Raw genomic sequence first — 22877 nt, forward strand, 5'->3', positions numbered from 1 at the left:
TGTTTTGCCCTCTATGACTCCACTGTCTCTGCGCCTTCGTTTAGCTTATTAGGGGCGTGTCGGTATATTTGGAACAGGTTTTATGTGTTTCCCGACTAAACTATATATGTTATCCGTACCTCAGTCTATGGCCTGTTATTGTGGCGATAAGGACACCCCCAAGGATTTTCGGGAGTGTTATCGATGTTGACAGTTTTTTTCCGGATATAGATCCGGTACGTTCCGGTAGCAAGCACCATTACCTTAAGCCCGACCATCGCGAGGGCGATTTAATGTGACCACATTGAACCGTCTAGCCCATTCCGCCCCCATCCCCTAGTTCCGTGACCAACTTGAGGTCTCCAAAGCTTCGCCTGCTAAATATGTGTATGATACATGCATACAGAATTCACCTCGTTTACAAATGGATGGCAGAAGCTATGAATTGCGCATATCAACCCCTTGAATCCCCAACCTAACAGGTGCATGCCCTCTCTCCCAACCATCTTAACTTTCTTTATTGTTGTTGTCTTTATAACCATAAACAAACCGCTCCAAGGCTAATAGAAATGTTACGGATATAGGCAGCTCTTTGACTAATCTGACTGCCGCGGAAATGATTCTTTCGAAGCCTTCGGATATGACGATTTTAGTTCACTCTTAAGACATACATGCTGTGCCGCGGAACTATTATAGCTACTTAACTCGATGGGGCGCTCAGGCATTTGTCGCTGTCCTACCAAGTTTAGTGATTGCTCGCCTTCCAGGTTTCAAACACCTTTAGTGCTACCCTATTTCCTGCCTTGCAACGTTATTCTGCGATTGAATTATAAATCTTTTTCGTGCGATCATCTGCCCTACATGGCGATTAAAGTGGATTTATAATATAAAAAAAATATACAAAAAGGACCTTGCCGCGCAATAGGCTGTGGTTATCTCTCAGTTAACCTCCCTGATGACAGCAGTGTGCGCTACCGTTGATTCCCCGAGCGACACGGTATCATAAAGGCTCTACTCAAAACAGCTGAGTAAAAGATCTGGTCGAAAATCAGTGATACGCAAGACAGCATAACATTTTAGATTGGGAAGGTTGGCAGATCTTGGTCACAGACCTCCCAATGCGCTTAAGTCGGGAAAAGTGTGGGTGCACGAAACTCAGCAACACCATCATATATGCCAGCGCTATGGATTTCAAACTTCTTACCAACAACCAGAGTCTTACTCCATGACGAAAAGTCGTTGCAGAAATGCTTCACCTGAAATTCTCCAAGAGCTCTTGAAACAAGTATGTCCCATTTTGTTACGTCGACTTGCAACCTTGACTTGAACTTATATAACAAAGCAAAAATACAAATATATTCTATACCGGCCTCTTGCGCCTCTCCCACCACAGCACAACAAGCATTCGTGAAAAAATCAAAATGACATTTATTAAAAATCTCATTAGGTAAATGGTTTTATGTTGTAAACTTGGTTTGTCGCGATTTATGGCGTTCGTAGCGAAACGTAACACAAGGAAAAGTGCGCAAAAGTAGGGTTGCCACCAAACACTGCGGGGAGTGCGCATTAATGCGTTTTAGCTGATAACAGCGCCGCCCTTGGCTGCTTTTGACATTGAAAGCAAATGCTTTTATGTAACAAATTTTCGGTTATATAACACATACACATACATACAAAGAGTAACATAAGCGATAAGTAAAATGCGTTAAAATCGCATTACAGCAGTATTTACAAAGTTTCAACATTAAATTCGTGTTTAAGCTGAAAAGTGGATAACAAAAATGAAATGGCATTGAGCAAGTATTCCAATCTAATATTTGCAGAATTTGTTAAAAATGGGGCGTTGAAAAGCGTTTGCATTTTACGAGGTGATAAAAGTTTGCTTGATGAATATGATTTGTATGTATGTTTGTAGTCCCAGTTTTTCCGCTTGTTTCGCTTGCATTTTACGTCTTTGACGAGCTGCTTAGCTGCCTTTCCTTAAATCGTAAATATTTTATGTCTCTTCGTAAATTATTTTAATTTCGTATTCGATTCATGGTTTCAAGTTTTTTAGAGTGCTTTTCTGCGCTTAGCTCATACTCGTACATTTTTTACGCTCTTTCCCAGTTTCCTCAACTTTAAGTTAATGAGATATTAAAAGTTGAGCTATTAACCTGAGAGCGTCATAAAATCTAGTAAAAACAAGTAAGGACGGGACTGTCATTGGCTGTGCCGAAGACTTCATACCTTTCATTAATGCGGCTGAACAATAATCTTATCCCATTCGTAATATCCAAATATTTGGCTGTATAAGATATCTATATATATTGTAACGAATTTTGGGAATTTCATGATTATTTTTCGGCTTCTTTTTACTTCTAAATCTGTGAACTGTCGAATAAATAACTCATATATTCAGTTTAACATAACGTTCTTTATTTAGACTACTTTGGGAGTAGTACTTTACAATTATCGCGTACTTCACTGAAGCGTGTTAAACTGACTGACTCCTGATTCCTCAGCTTCCGCTGTTTTTATACTCCGGGTTACCTCGTTCGCCCATTTCTCTTAAGGTCTAGACGTTTCACAAACATGCCTTCTAGAATAGTTGTATCTCATACTTGGTTATTTAGCTATATACATGTATATCTGTAGTTTATGTTTTTCTTCTAGCTATATGCGTGTGTATGTGTGAGTAACAGCTTCTGCTCTTAGCTGATGAATACGTGAAATGTGATTATTTATCCTTCTTCTTCGCTCTGATCTGCTGACTACAAATGTGTATGTGAAATAATCTATTCGCTTCAATCTGCTGCTTATGTATGTGAAATGTTCTTCGTTGCCTTCTATGTATGTGTGTAAATTGCTTACTGGCGTTATCTTTATTTACTAACAACATAGTGATGTTAGAAATGCTTATATTCGCCACAATATCAATGCGAACATCTGTATGTTGTTACGTAATGGTGCCTAAACTGCACAACGGAATAATGCAAAAAGGCACATGCTTATGTCGTTTCCCCCATGGAAGTCCCTAGCCATACTTTTATCTCGCTACGTAGCTAGGGTCTTCAGATATAGACCAAAACTTAAACCCGGGTAACCCTGTTTTATACACTATGGAAATCAAATAATAGCTGTTGATGAGTGCTTTAGTACAGGGTAGTTTCTCGTACCCCTGGGTGACTAGGGTCTCAAGATATAGACCAAAACGTGGAGCCGGGTAACCCTGCTTTACTATGGATATATATGCTATGGATATATATATTATGGATATATCTTAATATATAAAAAAACACGTGTCACAACTCTTTTGGGCGCGATGGACTCCTAAACTACTGAACCGATTTTGAATTTGTTTTTCACCCCGTGTGTAGTTTGATCTAGCTTGAGAGATAGGAAAATGTTACGTATACGCAGTGGCGCTCATGTTTTCAGGTGGTGCGGATATACTTCCGTGTAATTGCTTGGTTTTTAAATAAACAACCTGCTTATCACTAAAAAATATTATAGCGAATAATATGAAGTATAGCACATCACCAGGCCCGCCGAGAGGGTGGGGGGTTTCTGAGGGGGCCCGCGATTTAGAGGTACTATGACATTGTTTTTAATTCAGGAGAATCTTTAGTTGTGTAGAGGGTAATTTTCATACCCCAGGGTGACTAGGGTCTCGAGATATAGGCCAAAACGTAGGCAAGTGAATGCCTTGAGAGTGTTTATACAATATGGATATCAAATGAAAGCTGTTGATGAGTTCTTTAGTACAGAGTAATATTTTATCCATAGACGGGCTGGGACTGGGATTAGGACTAGGACTGGGACTGAGACTCGGAGTGGGACTGGGACTGAGACTCGGAGTGGGACTGGGACTGGGACTGGAGTAAAATACTTACCACCCTCTGGCACAGGCAATAAGGGATGCAGACGAATGAGAAAAAATTGAGAGAAGAGAAAAGAGAGAAGGAGATTGAGAAAGAGATAGAATGAGACGAAGATGGAGATAGATGAAGCGAAAAAGACGGAGGGAGGAGTGAATAAAAGGATTAGGAAAAAGTGAAGAGGGGGGGGAGGGCCGAGTCAGACGGAAAAAGCTTATTAAAATGTATGCAGATAGGCCAAATTTAGGGCAGGACAACGTCTGCCGGGTCTTCTAGTATACTATAGATATCAAGTGAAAGCTCTTGATGAGAGCTTTGAAGTAAAGTAATTTTTGTTGTGATATTCGGATTAGTTGCATAAACCTGGCAAATCGGATGCATGCGAAGCTGAAATAAAGACATGAATTGATAATACCCGCCTTCCTGTCCGAGGTAAAACGCGTAAATTCTGTGTTGCTATTATCGGCAATTCCCTTTTGGTGTCGCTTAAAGTATTGCTCGCTGGGACTGGGATTGCGACTGCGACTGGAACTTGGGTTGGAACAGGGACTGGAACTGGGACTAGGGCTTGGACCTGGGTTGGGACAAGGACGAGGAAAAAATATGGAGAAAAATAAGAAGACCTAGAGATAAGAGAAAAGAGAGAAGGGGGAAAAATATAGAGAAATCGATAGGAGAAGGCGGAGAGGGAGAAACAGACGCAAAAAAAGAGAAAGACAGATGGAACAGTAAATAAAATGATAAGGAAAAAGGGGAGAGAGGGAAGAAAGAGTAAGAGGTAAAGGCTCCTTAAAAGCTATGCAGATAGACCAAAGCTAGGGAAGAGAAGCGTCTCTCGGGTCTGATAGTGTACTATATTTTTTCAATCCCTAATTGTGTGGAATATTTTTCGTTGCTTTCATCAGAGCTTTATAGAAAGATTTAAAATCCTTGCAAATAATTTTATTTTGACATCAATTTCGATCATAATCGATTTCAATATCAGCAATGCTTCTTTTTGAAAGTAGTTTCATTTCGTTTTGAAAGTCGGTGCACAAAATTTTTGGGAATATACGTGTCTGAAAATTTCTATTTCGGTTCAATGTATATCATTCGTCTGACGATTTCCCTTGAAGGACTCCTTTAGCTTTAGGTTGACTAAGTATCGGCTCCCTATTAACTACATCTACGACAGCTTCAGATGTCCAATATTTTCTTGGTATAGCTTCAGTAGTACATCGGGGGCACTAGACAATCCCTCAGGCGGAAAACAAAATTTTAAGTTCGTAATTAGTTAATCCTCTTTACAGTTTAGTTAATCCTTTTCAAATTTTATTTGAATCCCTTATTGCTATAATAGCCCAAAACAAGCCCTTGCGAAGTTTGAACTAATTAACTCCATCTAGTACACCACGAAGAGTATCAAGGCTTTTAATTTATTTGATGATATGAATAATAGCTTTTTGATTCGTGAACAGCTTGCAGTGTTAGTTAGTCAACATGTCAACTTAAATCTTAATATTTTTTTATAAATTTCAAATATACTTGCATTCTTCCCGCTTTAAAGTTACCAAAATATTTTTACTACTATACAACAACATTTTATGTATGTATGCAGCATCAGCCTAAATTTGTTTGAACACTTTGTCGTATGATATTTTCATACTACGTTTTTCACTTTCGTTTTTTTGTTGTTGTATCCATTGTACTGAGATTACTTAAATGTTTTGAGGCTGAGTGTGAAACATTGTACTTCAGCATGGATCAGGGGAGGTGCTACACAGACTCTGAACCTTCCAACATAGCTTTACTACAGTGGCCCAAATACTCTCAACGGCACATCAAAGAGGCTTCCCTCAAAGCAAATACTAAAATAAAATAGAAATGTAAAAAAGGGAGTTGAAAATATGTTAACTAAAGTACTTTATATGTGTGAACGTGTGTAAAAATAGTATACATACATACTACCATTCATACCAGAAATTTGAGTTTTATTCACTAAACCACTAATATTACTCTTAGCCAAAGAATCATGTCAGGAAAATCCCCTCAAAGTATGCTTTAACATATTTTAGACTGTTAACCTAATTTTGTTCTGGCGAAGACTACTTTTACAATTTCTTTCTATTAGATTGGAGCATTGTTTTATGCTATAAAAACTTTCTTATTTTGTATATTACCGGCTAACGAAATTAGTATTGCTCCGAAATAAGATGGCACTACGCCAAAAAAAGTTTCTTCTATAAGTCGAAATAGTTTATAAGGCTCTAGTTCCATTCATTAACAAACTTCTGTGCAACAGAGTTTACGAAGCGGAAAGGGGTGGGTGAAAATCGAGATGTAGGTGTGCTCTGCTCAGGGTTGTGGTAGTAAACGAAATTTTGGAGCTAGCAGTGCAGTGGCTGCCGAGTTGTTGCCTATGCGGAGTACTGGGAAATCATTGTGAGGGATAACAGTGTGGGAACAGTGGCTGTGGCGCGGTCGCTGATCAGGTTTTCTCACCTCGGGCATTTCAGCTTTCTTAGCAACCTTGTCTTTGTCTCAGGGAAGACAGACCCATAGCCTCCTCGACAAGCTGCAGAACATTATAACCCCCGAGAGAGGAATGAAGAAAAAATTAGTATGGAACAAAGGGAATGTTGGAGCAGGGATTTTTTTTAAGACGCTCGATGTAAGCCGCAATTTTGAGTTGCTCGACTACTGTTACGTATTCAAACGGAATTTGCCGCTTTTAAGGGTGGGTAATGGGATGCTGACCAGTGCTATTAAAGTTATAGAATAGATCAACTATCTCGATAACCAAGCGGCTATTAAAGCCTTGGGTGCAACTGTAGTGCGATCGAAGGTGGCAATATTCCTTGCAATAGTCACGCGGGTCTCCTGGTCTGCATGGGTATAACTGAACCGATAGTAGTTGGTTTTGGCGCAGAGTACCCTTGGCCACTTGACGTCTGTTCCTCTACAAATATATGAACCTCGAGGCATATAAGAAAACGCTTGCCGGACATCTACTGAAAATATTAGGTTCACCAAAGCTCATCTATCAATGGTGATTGGGGTTTTGACTGGTAACTGTCGAATGGAAGTCCATAACGTACATCTCAATAAACCAAAACACCCTCTTACTACAGCTGCAGGTTGACGAGTACTAGACGAAAGTATTTCGGTCTCTGCTCACTAGGATATTCGAAAGAAGTCAAGATAGGTCTTATTGGTATCTATAGCCTACGTTACTGTATTCTAGTGTAATGTCAATACAGTCGTTCATATTGTCGAAGTGAGCGTATACTGCCGGGTGGCTACTACAGAACAAAATCTAAGTACGTTCTGGCGCCGGCACTTTCCTTGCACATTCAGTGCGCTGCTGATCTAATGATTTTTTTTGGGGTACAGTTTTTTCCAGCATGTAATTAGCTTGTATACGCCAAGTGGGTCAAAGTGGTCATCGTAATACCGTTGACTCTTACGCTCCAAATGGTATTCCTACCGAGAACTCAATTTATCTAACGTACTTTCTAACGCGGTTAACAAGAAGGCCTACAGGCAGCGCGGATTTTCAACCTGACCCATTCTATGGATGTATATACGGAAGTTATTGTCGTTATTGTGGCGGTGCCTTATCCCATAGCACGATCACTCACAAATTGTCATCAATACCTTCTAATAGGAGTCCCAAGGAACTTGCTGCTTCAACGGGTTTGGAGAAATTTGGCGTTAGCGACGTTGGTTCCACATTACAATTGAAAAGATGGTTGGTTTTATGTGAAGTCACGTTGCAAGCAAAACATACGTAGGGTACGTCGGGGATATTTCTGGAGTTTTACCTATTATAGTATCTAGATCAAAATTTAGCTAGAGTGACGCGCATCTCCATGGGGAGGCTGCTTTCCTCAACTGTTAGCTCGGGGTATTTTTCTTTGAGAACGGGGTCCACCATGCAAATTGTTGGTATAGTAATCCGTCTGCTTTTTGCAAGCAAAACATCTTCGTATGATGGTCTATTTAAGTGGCGGATTTCTTCATAGTGCTTACGGAGATGACTTCGTAAGTGTCTGACAGGTGGGGTCTCTTCAATCAGAAATCTGTTGGGATGCGACAATGTTGGAAACGAGTTACATACATGCGTCTGGCCAATTGGTTTGTGTGTAAGACGCATCCTAATGTAATACTAATCATATTCCCTCAGTCAAGATTTTCCGTCAAACATTGTTTAGCCTGCGACCATGTCAGTCATAACAACTCATTTTCCATTATGATGGACATTTCGCTTACATATGTACATACATACAGATTTATGTACCTCAAAATATTTCATTTGGGAGTATATCCTACATATGGAGGCAAACTTGTACAAGTATTCCCTTGGGACAATCTGCATCATCATCGTCCATCTGTCTGCTCTTACAACTTTCATTTACATATATCGCTCACACATACATATGTATTACCATGTGTGTGTGTTATATTGTAATACTGCCTGGCAGCATTTTCTAGTTTGGTGTTTTTTTCACTCTCATATTTTACATTTTTCACACTGAATCTTTTCCACAAGAGTTGTTATTCTGGTCTGTTACCTCTTTATTTGCTTTAACAAAAAAATTTAAATGTCATCTTTTGATGAACGTGTCACTGAGCTTTAAATTTTGTGTTGTTAATAACTGTTTTTGCGGTGCTTTGCTTTCTGGGTATTATTTATTTGATGCTTGCTGGCCGATTTTTTTTACTAGAAAGATTTAGGCAAAATAGAATTTATGATTTTAAAATTTGTTGGTATAAAACCAGACATGTTAGATAATGATTACAAATTTTGTTGATAATTAATTATATTGAGTGGTCTTCGGGCAATTTTTTAATGACTGATCGCCTGTGAGTATGTATTCTCAATGATTAATAACTAATTCATTTCGTACAAAAATTTGTTAAATAATTATATTTAAATACATGATTATAACTGTTTGAATATCATAATTAATTTTGATTAATATTAATCAAAAAATTAATATAATTATTCGCTTATTGTTAATAAAGAAATTAATATAATTATTTGATTATGGTTAATCAAAAAATTAATATAATTATTTGATTAATGTTGATTAACTTTGATTACTTTAATCAAATATTTGAAACAATTTTGCCAAAACATCAATTAAAGATTTTAAAGTTTGTTGATTTAAAAGCAGGTTTGTTAGATAATGATTACACATTTTTTTCATAATTAATTATATTGAGTGGTCTTCTTGATGGCAATCAATCATGAGTGTGTTTTTTCAATGATTAATAATTAATTCATATCGCACAAAAATTAATTAATTAATTGTATCTAAAAGCATGATTACAACTATTGAATATTTTAATTAATTTTGATTGTTGTTATTCAAGAAATTAATATAATTATTTGATTATTGTTAATAAAAAATTGATATAAATATTTGATTATTGTTAATAAAAAAATTAATATATTTATTTGGTTAATGTCAGTTAACTTTGATTACTTCAGTCAAATAGTTAAAACAATTTTAACAAAATATGAATTAAAGATTTTCAAATTTGGTGATTTAAAAGAAGACTTGCTAGAAATGATTTTATTGATAAATTATTATATATCGTGGTCTTTGGGCAATTTTTTAATGACTGATTGCCTGTGATTAGGCTTTTTCAATGATTAATTATTAATTCATTTCGCAAACAAATTAATTAAATAATTTTATTTAAACGCATAATTATAACTATTTGAATATTCTAATTAATTTTGATTACTTTAATTAAATAGTTAAAACAATTAAATGATTTTTTAGATTAATTAATTAACAATTTTTAATTGTGTGATTAAGGCAACTGTTTGATTTTATTAATTAATTTGGTTATTGTTAATCACAACATTAACATAATTATTTGATTAATGTCTATTAATTTTGATGAATTTAGTCAAATAGTTAAAACAATTAAATGATGTTTTTGGCTTAATTTTATTTACGTCAGTACTTTTTCATTATCGTAACATATTACGAGTATATCTGAGCAGGTTCTATATAGTAACATGAAGGAAACGCACACAGACTTAAGAATAACAGAAATGAAAACTAGAAGAAATAAAATGATGCCAAGGATTCTTTGTTTATGCATTGTGCATTTGGTTTATGTCAATTTTTCTATCAATTTTAATTGTTTGTCTAATTTTACTTATTTGATTATATTTAATTGATTAATTAATTTTCCATCTAAAACAATGGCTAATTTTTACTATTATTTTTCCTTATTTTTTTAAAGGCCAAATAAATACTTTTCATCATGATTTTTTAGATAATTAATATTAATAGCCAGGCCATGCAAAAAAAAAAAAAAAAAAAAACACATTTAAAAGATTATAAAATGGCAAAGAAATTAATGATTATTAACATAAATGGAAATCTAACAGATCCGGCTTCATTATGAGTCATCTCTTGCGCTACGTATCGCTCTGTTGCTGGACTATCTGCCCGATATTATTGTTGATACTACTGAACCCTCCACTGTATTGAAAGCGGGAGCTATTTGTTTTCTCACTTTCGTTTACCAAGCACTCCATAACCTGTACAACGGCAATATGGGCAGATTTGGGGATGTATTCCTTTTACTCAAGTAGGTACGTATTTGGTTGAAAATAGCTCTCAGGGAGCAGAGGCGAAAGCCAAGTCCAAAAATAAATGTTTTCTCATAGTAGTTCGTTTGCCTGAGATTATATATTAAAAAATTTTCCAGTTAAGAACCCTCAAAAACGAAAAAACTAAATAAATGATTATTTTCTTACTATGATTCCTTTGCCCAAGGTTTGCCCAGGATAGCCCAACCTTTTTTTGCTAGCCACACTTTAGAAAAAAAATATCGAAAAAAGTGTTCAAGCTGTGCGAAGCCGCCATTCCGAAATACGATTTTTTAATAAAAACTATGTGCCTTGTTTGCCCAAAGTTACCTAGCGATAGTCCATCCATATTTTTGCCAGCACACATCCCGAAAAAAATTATCGTAAGAAAAAATAAGTAGGGACGGGACTCATACCTTTCATGAATGCGTCTGAACAGTAATGTGTTGACATTTCAAAAATTCATAAAATCTAAGCAATCAGTTATATGGGATATACGTATATATAAACGATCGATCTTAACCGTCTTTTCAGGCAAAAATGTATGAATGTGTGTAAGCATCTTGTGAAATTGCAAGTTTCTAGCTATTAAAATGAGGAAGAAATTACGTTAAACATCTTATCCGAACAATCGGTTGTATCGGATATATATTATATATATGACCGATATTAGTGATTTTTCCGGAGAATAATATGTACCGGATTTGTAAGCATCTGTAAAAATTCGAAGCTTCTAGCCGTAAAAATGAGGAAGAAATTACGTTATACATCTTATCTGAACAATCGGTTGTATGGGATATATTTTATATACAAGGCCGATCCTGACCATTTTTCAAAACTATAATATACTAGAAGACCCGGCAGACGTTGTCCTGCCCTAAATTTTGCCTATCTGCATACATTTTAATAACCTTTTTCCGTCTGACTCTGCCCTCCCCCCTTTTCACTTTTTCCTAATCCTTTTATTCACTCCTCCCTCCGTCTTTTTCGCTTCACATATCTCCATCTTCGTCTCATTTCAGTCCCAGTCCCACTCCGAGTCAGTTTAATATATATACATTTTTATTTTTCACACTTCACTATAATATTAAATCGAAATGCAGATATTCGTTGTTTTTGAAATTCGGCTTAAAAATTGCACATAGAACAACTAAAGACTCTCCTGAATTAAAAAAAATTTCTTAGTACCTCAAATCGCGGGCCCCCTCAGAAACCTCGGGCCCCCCTCTCGCGGCCCTGGTGATGTGCTATATATATATATATATATATATATATTATATATATGTAAAGTTAAATAAGCACGTGCACAATATATCCATACCAACTGAAAAGAGGTGCACCACTGCGTATACGTAACATTTTATTATTACGTATAAACAAATAAAAAAAAATTGCAATAAAATAATATTGCGACTATAAGCTGAGATATAACCTATCCTGTATTTCAAGTTAGATCAAACTACACACGGGGTGCAAAACAAATTCAAAATTGGTTCAGTAGTTTAGGAGTCCATTGGCCTCAAAAGTTTGACACGTGTTTTTTATATATTAAGATGTGTAATATGAAATCATCCTGTGAAATTTAAATCTTCTATCTGTAAAAAAGAGGAATAAATGAAAAAAATCACCGTTTAGGAAAATCGGTTGTAAATCCCCCATATTTAATGGTGGTCCGATCCGGTCGGTTCCGACAAATGATCAATCGGACGGCAAAATATACTAGCTCACCGAATTGCATTAAAATATCTCAAAAATTGAGGGACCTCAAACGGAAAGATTCTTTGAGCCATTCAGCCAAAATAATCATCTTTCATTTTTACCTTTTTTCAAAAGGGATGGATATCTGGGTTAATTTCGAGTAAGAAAACAATTATTTTGCATATTTTGGTTTTAATGGCTTTTCACCTTAAAATTCTTTTCCGATTACTTTTTAACTAAGTGCTACGAAAAAAATCTTTAGCTAAACTAGCCCTTGTGCAAAACCAAAAACATCATTTTGTATACTTTTTATTTTTTTGAAAATAATATCGCCCTTGTGTTTCTTCTCAGCTCTCTGGTGTGTTTGTGTGTTGTTTTCACAAAATTTTTTCCACAGAATAAGAAAAGGGGTCTGATTACCTACAGAAAACTTAGCACCACTTGACCTAGATCAAAAGTTAGAATTTAAGAGTGCAAAATGGGGGTTACTTTTTTTCCAGAAAAAACACGCCATTAGAGTGGCCTAACGAAAAAAGGGCGGGATATCCTGGTTTACTTGGGCTGCCAGGTCACACAGTTTGAAAAAAATATTTTTTTGATGATCTTTTTTTCGAAAGGCTAAAAAGGGTCGGTCATCCTGGGCTTACCTTGAGCAAACGAACCAAACAGCTTCACGCCGTGAGAAACTAACGTATTTAATACTGTATTCTAGTTGCGTTATCAATTTTCACCGAGATTTAAAAAAAAAAGAAACAAGTAAAGAAGGCTAAGTTCGGGTGTAACAACCTAACATTACATACTCAGCTGAGAGCTTTGGAGACAAAATAAGGGAAAATCACCATTTCGCAAAATGAAACTAGGGTAACCATGGAATGTGTTTGTATGACAAGGGTTTCAAATGGAAGGTATTAAAGAGTATTTTAAAAGGGAGTAGGCCATAGTTCTATAGGTGGACGCCATTTCGGGATATCGCTATAAAGGTGGACCAGGGGTGACTCTAGAATGTGTTTGTACTATATGGGTATCAAATTAAAGGTATTAATGAGGGTTTTAAAAGGGAGTGGACCTTAGTTGTATATGTGAAGGCGTTTTCGAGATATCGGCCAAAATGTGGACCAGGATGACGCAGAACATCATCTGTCGGGTACCGCTAATTTATTTATATATGTAATACCACGAACAGTGTTTCTGTCAAGATTCCAAGGGCTTTTGATTTCGCCCTGCAAAACTTTTTCATTTTCCTCTACTTAATATGGTAGGTGTCACACCCATTTTACAAACACTTTTCTAAATTTATATTTTGCGTCAACAAACCAATCCAATTACCATATTTCATCTCTTTTTTCATATTTGGTATAGAATTATGGCATTTTTTCATTTTTCGTAATTTTCGATATCGAAAAAGTGGGCGTGGTCATAGTCGGATTTAGGCCATTTTTTATACCACGATAAAGTGAGTCCAGATAAGTACGTGAACTAAGTTTAGTAAAGATATATCGATTTTTGCTCAAGTTATCGTGTTAGCGGCCGAGCGGCAGGACAGACGGTCGACTGTGTATAAAAATTGGGCGTGGCTTCAACCGATTTCGCCCATTTTCACAGAAAACAGTTATCGTCATAAAATATATGCCCCTACCAAATTTCACAAGGATTGGTAAATTTTTGTCCGTCTTATGGCATTAAAAGTATTCCATATGAATTAAATGAAAAAGGGCGGAGCCACGCCCATTTTGAGATTTTCTTTTATTTTTGTATTTTTTTGCACCATATCATTACTGGAGTTGAATGTTGATATGATTTACTTATATACTGTGAAGATATTAAAATTTTATATGTATTTAATTAGCGAACTTTGCTCATGTTGCTTTATACAATGGTTTTTGTAATTGATATTAGAGAAAAATTGTAAGTTTACAAACGGCGATGGTTACTCGGACATGTTTCTGAATTTCACTTCTTCGCCTAAAAAGCATATCCACACCATTAGGAATAAACTACATACAGAGTGTATGTGCCTACATGGTGATCAAAAGGAATATAAAAAAAAAAGGCAACTCTTAGAGACCAATTGTACAGCGAACAACGGGACATTCATATGGCTTAGCAGCTAAAGGCTTGCACTGATATGAATGATGGCTAGCTAGCTGATGAAGAAGTGAAATTCAGAAACATGTCCGAGTAACCATCGCCGTTTGTAAACTTACAATTTTTCTCTAATATCAATTATTAAATTTTTTTTTTAAATTTGACTTTAAAAAAATATTTTTTTAAAAGTGGGCGTGTTCATCATCTCATTTTGCTAATTTTTATTTAGCACACATATAGTAATAGGTGTAACGTTCCTGCCAAATTTCATCTTGATATCTTCCACGACTGCCAAATTACAGCTTGCAAAACTTTTAAATTACCTTCTTTTAAAAGTGGGCGGTGCCACGCCCGTCGTCCCAAATTTTACTAATTTTATATTTTGCGTCATAAGGTCATCGCACCTACCAAGTTTCATCGCTTTATCCGTCTTTGGTAATGAATTATTGCACTTTTTCGGTTTTTCGAAATTTTCGATATCGAAAAAGTGAGCGTGGTTCTTTCATTTTAAATAGCGATCTGAGATGAGTGCCCAGGAACGTATATACCAAATTTAATCAAGATACGTCAGAATTTACTCAAGTTGTCGTGTTTACGGACGGACGGACGGACATGGCTACATGAATTTCTTTTTTCGCCCAGATCATTTTGGTATATAGAAGTCTATATCTATCTCGATTAGTTTATGCCGTTACGGATTACCGTTATGCGAACAAAGTTAATATACTCTGTGGGCTCAGCTCAGCTGAGTATAAAAAAACTCATAAAGCATATTCAATTGCTAAAGCTATGACTCTACTTTAAGGCGCTTTGAGATCTAATTTCGTTTTTTTTCATCTACTATTCACAACAAAGATACCGTTGATGACACTGTTTACCACCATCTCAAAATTTCTGCTAAAGCTTAGAACGAGCAAAAAGCGAATAGGCAAGAGCAGGCTATAGTCAGAGCGTATAATCTCATAGCAGAGGCTGAAAAAAGGTAGCCTTTGTGTTTGTTCAACTCTGTTGAGACATGCGAATTATGCCTCAAAAGCAAATATACGTTTTTCTTTCTCTTTTTTATCACACATTCATATCAAAGGATTTATTGGCTTTACGTCATACGACATAGCATTGACTTTGGCTTTGGAGCGCAAGCATTTCAAGTTCTCTTTGATTTCATATTTTCGGCTGCTGCAGTGGCATTGTGGCAAAAAATTAGTATGTATCACAATTTCAAACAAAGCATCAGCTTAGCTTCTGCAGGCTGTTTTACGGCTTGACTGCCTAAATGTATGCTTCTCGTATGCACTATTTCTATAACTTTTCTTTTTTTTTACCGACGTCTGTTATATTTCACTGCTTCTGAGGCATTTCGCTTTGGCTGCATATCGCATAAATGAATTTGCAGCTAAGCGTTGTGAATGATGATGTGCTGTGAATCTTTTGAAATTTGTGTCTGAGTGTAATGCCTGATAGGCAGTGAAATTTTGTTAACATTTTTCGTACATTCGCTGTTCGTAGTTTTGTATTTCATATTTGCTTTGGTTTCTTATTTTTTTGCTCTTACGACGGAATTTGACGTGACGATACAGAGGAACGAAGTTTATAAGATGTTGGTAAGACGCAAGTGCGCCAAAAAGGGCGAGTCATTACATTGCTACGTTCTATTGATGCAGGCAATAGGAAAACGGGAAAACATATGCGAAACAGAAATCATCGATTTCATAATAGGCGGCATAGGCAATGTAGTGCCAAATGCACATCTACTGTTACCGGCCAAAACACTTGATGAGTTGGTATTAGTGAGCCGTTTTCAAAGATGATATTTCATAGTAGAACCAGACTAATATTTGTTAGAAATTAAGTTATACTGTAGCGAGGTCGATTACAGTGTCCGGTTGGCCGAGCTGTGGCTCTGAACTCAAATAGCGAATTGTATCAGATTAAGAAATTTATGACAGCAAAAATAGAAATTAAGATAATGTATCGAGTTGATACAGTTTCAGGCTGGCCGCGTTGTAAGATCATAAATGCAACCATGTCAACTAATGTAATAGAATAAGCAAAAAATACAACCATGGGAATTAGTTAATAGAATAAGCAAAAATACATCACTTTAAAGGAAGAAAAGAGAAGATGGTGGACTTCCGGTTCATTATTGGATTGACGACTGAAGAATAAAGAATTAAGATAATTAATCCGGACGTTTCTGCTGTTTTATTAACCATCGAAGCTAGAAGTTACAAGTACTTTTCCACATATGCTATATAACTCACATTGTTCACTATCACTATTATTCTTACGTGAATATCCTTTCCATATTCATTTTTGTCTACATAAAACACATTTTTGTATATTTCCAGACCTAACTTTTATATATCTACTTTTCTAACTAACCACATCGCTAAATATTAATTTTATTTGTTAATTAATGCCATTAACATCATGTCTAATGATGTTATTATGTTGGGGAATTATAATTGTGTTTTGGGAATTTGTTTTGGTTTTTGCGCATTGCTCGATTTGCTATTGGCTATATGAGACAATACATTTGGGTATTTATCAAGTACATCTAAAGACATTAGTTTTGTCTGGACATAGAAATGATTACTTTGGTAACCAGACAGCTACGTATTAATACTGATGAGTAAAGGAAGTGAATGCAAGAATGTAATTCACGAGAATAAAGGAATGAGATGGACAAAAAAATTCCGCGAAGTGTTGAAGTAGGAACATGATACACATGGAAAGCTGAATTGAAGACCAACTCACCTGCCTGCAAGATAACACCCTACGATTCAAGAGAGTTTGGATGTTAATATATTTCACTAGAACGGCTGAACGCATTGAAATTAAGCTTGACACATAGATAGCCAATAGTGGGAAAGGAATTCCCGGAAAAGAGTTACTTTTGAATATTTTTGAATCGGTATAGCTCCAGTTATATTGACAAATATCAATTATATTTAATACCCGGCGGACGCTGTTCTGCTCTAGCTTTGCTCTATATGCATAACTTTTAAGCAATTTTTACCACTTACTCTCTCTTCCCCTCTCCCGCCTTTTCCTTATCTTTTTATTCACTCTTCACTCCGCCTTTCTCTTTTTTGTCATTCTTTCTCCGTCTCTGGCTTTTCCGCTCCATCTATACCTATCTCTTTTTCTTGTTCTAACTCTATCGCTTTCTCCTTCCTTCTTATCTTTTCTCTCTAGTTTTTCTCACTCTTCTTCATCCCTTGTTCCCAGTCCCAGTCCAAGTCCCAGTCCCAGTCTCGGTCCCAATCCCTGTCGGTCCCTGCCCCATTCCCACAAAAAAAAAAATGTAAAAACTCATCTTATATACCCAATTTCAGACAAATCGAACAGTTAATAGAATTTGTTCGAATAAGTCGGTCGCGGGTCACTTCCCGTAAAGAAACTTCATAGGAACGCTCTCCTATCTTTCAAGTTGGATCAAACGGTGTGCGAAGTTGATTAAAATCGATTAAATAGCTTAGGAGTCCATCGCGGACAAACACCGTCACCCAAAGTTATTTATATTTAGATATGGCCCATACAGATCGAGATATTAGTGATTAAGAAAAAAGTAGTAAAGTCCACTTTGCCCTTTCCTCTAGCAAGAGCTGTCATTATAAATTTGATTATATTTTAACTTAGATCAGTAACATTGGTATCTAGGTCATTTAGATATATAGATCGCCGTCTTAATAAAACATTTCATACATATGAGCAGTGGCACCGTCCGATCTCCTTACTCTTCCAAAACCCTGCGGGAGCCATATATATGAACCACTTTAACTTCGGCCAGTTCTTCAGTGTGAGTTTAGGTTACATACAGTCTAAACCTCTCACTTTGGGTGCTAAAACTGAGATGAGCTGTGAAATTTGAGCTTAACGGCCAAAATGGCAATGTTGAACTGAGTTCAACTTTAACTCCAGCTTAAGCTCGCACGGAATATTCCATCCGCAGCATAAAAACTTGCAGAACGCCAAATTTTACTGTCGCTTAAACTCACAGTGAACAACCGGACCTTAGTTTATTAAAATTTTGGTTGTAAAAAACTTACTGGTTTCACTTGCCTCCAACTTAGAAATTTAACCAATAGTTTTTACTTTGGGTTCAGGCCGTATAGTCTTGGGACCATGCACGATAACTTCGCGGCTTTTTACAGTTCCTCAAAAAACTTTTAAATTATCACTTAAGTATGTTTTCGTGATCATTTTAGAAATAAAGCGTTGCGCGCAGAGAAGGATCTTCTTTGAAAAATACGTTTTGAGATTTACGTGCTTTAAACATTTGAGGTGATATAGCATTGTTGTTGTTGTAATTTTTGTAAATTTTTTTTTTAATATACAGTATATTTCATGTATAATCTTTCCAATGTTTATGTTGATAAAATACATTTTTCACAATTTTTTCCAAAAATGTTTTAAGACGTCCTTTCTGCATCATCTCCAAGCCATTTTGGGACTGTATTCTGTATTATATTTGGACTACTTCGGAAAAAAGATTATTTTCGGAATCATATAGAGACTTCTTCAAGATAGTTTAGATAAAAACTTATGAGTGTTTTTGGGATCATTCGCGAATTATTTCTGCATCATTTCCAGGTTATTTCGGGATGGTATTCGGTATATATTTGGACTACTTCGATTTCAGAACTACGAGATAATTTAGGTACTATATTTGGATCATTTCGGGACACTCTCCGGACTATATCGTCATTGTTTTCGGGATCATTTTAAGGTTGTTTCAGAGCTCGCAACGAGAGCATTCTGGGATAACTTGTGGATTGTTTCCGACTGTCTCAAAACTTTATCGGGACTATTTCCGGTCATTCTGGATTAATCTCTTCACCATTTCGACACTATTTTGGAATTATATGTGTACAATTTTGAGGGCATTTTGGGATTGATCGTAGTCATAACGAGACTATTTCTGGATAATTTTTTTTTTTTGGTCTTCTGGATTGTTTATTCATTGGCTTAGGAATCATTTCTTACTATTTCGCAACTTTTTTGGTACTGTTCTCAAACTTGTATCTGCAAATGATTCCGAGAGTACCACTTAAAGTTGAAATACATAGATCGGGATCCAAGCAATTTTGGAAAAGTAGCGAATATTCGAAAGCAGGCTCCCCATTCAGCATGATAACAGCAGGAAAGTTCCGACTATAAAATTCCAGCAGATACTTCTTTTTAAGCCTTCGTTGAAAATAAAAAAATAAGAGTCGCAAAAAAAATCGTTCATTAAAACTTCCTTACTTACTTAATTGGCACTTAACCGTTTAAACGGATGTGGCCGTCCAATAAGGCGCGTCAGCCGTTTCTTAGCTCTTATAACTGGCACCAATTGGTAACACCAAGGGAATCTAAATCGTTCCTACCTGATCCTTCAAGCGGAGTGTGGACCGCCTTCTTCCTCTGCTTCTGTTCCGATAAAAATACTTTCCTAGCCGGACCACCATCTTTCATTCACTTAACATGAATGCGTAGCCGCTTTGATTTAATTCGCTGCAATTTGTTGATATCATTAAACCGTCTTCGGTACTCGTCGTCGCCAAGGCGTAGAGGTCCACACATCTTTCAAAGAACTTATGTCTTGTAAACTCTCAGAGCCACCCCATCTGATGTTTTCATATGTATGACATCTTTCTGCACTATATAGCACGGAATGGGTACGGCATGTGATTTGTAGGGCATGATTTTCGTTTGCCGAGAGAGGACTTTACTTTTCAATTGCCTACATTGTCTTAAGTTGCACTTATTGGCAGGAGTGACTCCTCGAAATAGAAACCCGAATTTACTTTTTTTACTGAGATTCTCTCATAAGTTTATAAAAATTTCGGTTCTCAAATTTTTAATCACTTTCTATTTCCTTTATAGAGCTGCACAAAGACTCGCACAAACACACAATTCCACGAAAAGTCGCACCACAGAGGTGCCAAATACAAGCGCGAGAAATGGTGGATTTTGTGGAGCGTTGCAGCGGGCGCCACCACCCATGCCGCCGGGATTGGCGCGACGACTTGCAAACAAGGAAAACTATGGTCTTGGCAAAGTGAGTACAACAACATGAAATTTAGAAATAAAATATACTACTGCTATCACATGTTAATCTTATCAAGCTCAAACATATCTACATAAATATAAAAGCTTTAACAAAAGTAAGCCCATGGTCATGCTTAAGTATAGAATAACAAAGTTAAGCACGTGGGATTGCATGTCGTGTGCTATGAAAAGGCGATCCAATTACCGTCTAAGGTTTGCCGTTAATAATGCTACTCTGTTAACAAAATTGCTAGATATTTTGTGTCATACCGAAATGGGTGGCAAAGTGACGTTTATGGAATCAAAAGCATAAATCTAATTTAAATTGCAATCCGCAGCAATTAAGATCGCTATCGAAATAAGGTATTGTTCGCTCAGTGTACTTGCTTGGACATACAGTCATGTTTAATAAATTGGCAAATTTAAAAATCGACGACTTAAATATTTTGGAAGACTGTGTTATGTGAAAGTTGCCAGAACACTCATACATATATTTCGAGTTATCGAAAGGCAAATACTCCCTATTGATAATGGGGACAAGGTTAGTAAGGCCTCGATCGCCTTGTATTGCTGCCGTAGAGCTGGGGACTCTACTGAAGTAGTGGCTGTATGATTTGGTGGTCAAGGCGATTCTCTTCTAGCACTTGGCACTACTTCCAATGTCAAAAAACTGGAAACCGTGCATCGAATAGCCTGGATTGTAATCAGAAAGGTTCTTCGTATAACACCAACTTTTGATTTGAATGCAATGTTGAATATATAAAAGTGGGACTTTACTGCGAAAGTGTAGGATGGGGGATATAGAGTTATGAGCAGTAGGCACTCCAACATTTTCATTGTTCTCGAGGGAAAAGTAGATTGAGAAATCAACTTGTGGAGGTGTTTAGTGAACTTGTTTGAACTTTTCATCTATAAAGGAGTTTTGCATATGTATATTCGGAGACACATATTCCACAACTGTGCATTTGAGCGAACTTTGTGTCACCTTGCGGCGATTTTTTTATAGGTCGCTTTATATTCTCGTATGTATTATGTATTCCAAATATGGACCAAATCGGACCACAAATACGATTTTTTTTTTTGAATATCTCGAACGTTGTGTCACCTAGCGGCGATTTTTTTATAGGTCGCTTTATATTCTGGTATGTATTATGTGTTCCAGATATGGACCAAATCGGACCACAAATTCGATTTTTTTTGAGTATCTCGATCTTTGCGCCACTTAGCGGCGATTTTTTCATAGGTCGCTTTCTATTCTTGTATGTATTATGTGTTCCAAATATGGACCAACTCGGACCACAAATACGATTTTTGTGAATATCTCGTTCCTTGCGCCACCTAGCGGCGATTTTTTTATAGGTCGCTTTTTATTCTTGTATGTATTATGCAGGGATGCACCTTAACGTTAAGCTAATCGTTTATCAAAAAATTTCCACCGTTTCCGTTGAAACACTTCGAAATATTATCGATAAAGAAATTATCAAGATAAATTGTATCTCGTTTTTAACCGAAACGAAAAGCTTTCGTTAACGTTAAAAACGTTAACAAAAACGTGATACTTTATGTTTGAATTGTGCTGGCAATGCTATAGCCATGGTGAAGCCGTAAGGTGGTAACAGCGAGCGGACATACACACACAAACTCCATGTAGTTTGTTTGTGTAATTCGTTGGTGGTAATGTCAAAAATACTCTGAGAAATGTTCGTACTGTCAAAATTCATGAGAAAAGTTGCAATCAGCTTGGCTATTGCTTTCACCTTTAATGACTCCGCCATCAATCAGCTTTGCCAGCATAGTTTGAAATTAATAATCAACATAAACGATTTAATTTCGTTTTGATATGGCAGAAAGTGAAACGAAATCATTTCGTTGATTTGACGTTCTTAACGTTAATAAACGAAACGAAATGACTTTGTTTCGTTTATTAACGTTAATTATCGTAACGAAATGATATCGGTTCGTTGGTTAAGCATGCCTGGTATTATGTGTTCCAAATATAAGCCAAATCGGACCACAAATACGATTTTTGTGAATATCTCGACCCTTGCGCAACCTAGAGGCGATTTTTTTTCATAGGTCGCTCTCCATTCTTGTATGTATTATGTGTTCCAAACATGAGCCAAATCGGACCACAAATACGATTTTTGTGAAAATCTCGATCCTTGCGCCACCTAGCGGCAATTTTTTCTTATTATTGCATTGTCATCGGGTTCTGAACTATATTCCAAGTTTCAAGCTTGTAGGTTATCGGGAAGTTACTTAAATTTCAATTACAAAGTTCGTTAACAGCGGCCGTGCATGCGGCCTGCCTGTCAAGTCAAGCTCAATAAAACCGTTTAAAAAGAAAGTGTGCCGATCAGAGATAACCACGCAATGGCTATAATGGTTTTCAATAGAGTTAAAAACTTGACTTCGGCTATTTTTGGACCACAACGACAAAAAAAATTTGACGGAAATTGACACTGAGGATAGAACAAGTTCGGTACCGGTTTACTTCCAAACGAAACTTGACAAGAGATTAAGAAAAATTTTTCCAATATACATTGAAAACTACCACAGCTACCTTAAAATTGCATTGGCTCCGTGAGCACACTCAAAGCAAACGGTTTTAACAATCAATT

At 36.4% G+C, this 22877-nt stretch overlaps 1 protein-coding gene across 3 annotated transcripts in view; it reads left to right on the forward strand.

Annotated features, from left to right (window-relative positions):
• The window catches only part of LOC137240717 (kinesin-like protein CG14535), a 575047-nt gene that overhangs the window by 534482 nt on the left and 17688 nt on the right, over positions 1-22877 (forward strand). For all 3 annotated transcript variants that reach the window (XM_067767333.1, XM_067767334.1, XM_067767335.1), the window contains one exon: positions 20092-20266. In XM_067767333.1, the coding sequence (XP_067623434.1) occupies positions 20092-20266 (175 nt within the window). The remainder of the gene's footprint in view (positions 1-20091; positions 20267-22877) is intronic.

Source organism: Eurosta solidaginis, chromosome 2 (genome assembly GCF_040869045.1).
Source record: "Eurosta solidaginis isolate ZX-2024a chromosome 2, ASM4086904v1, whole genome shotgun sequence".
NCBI classification, from domain to species: domain Eukaryota; kingdom Metazoa; phylum Arthropoda; class Insecta; order Diptera; family Tephritidae; genus Eurosta; species Eurosta solidaginis.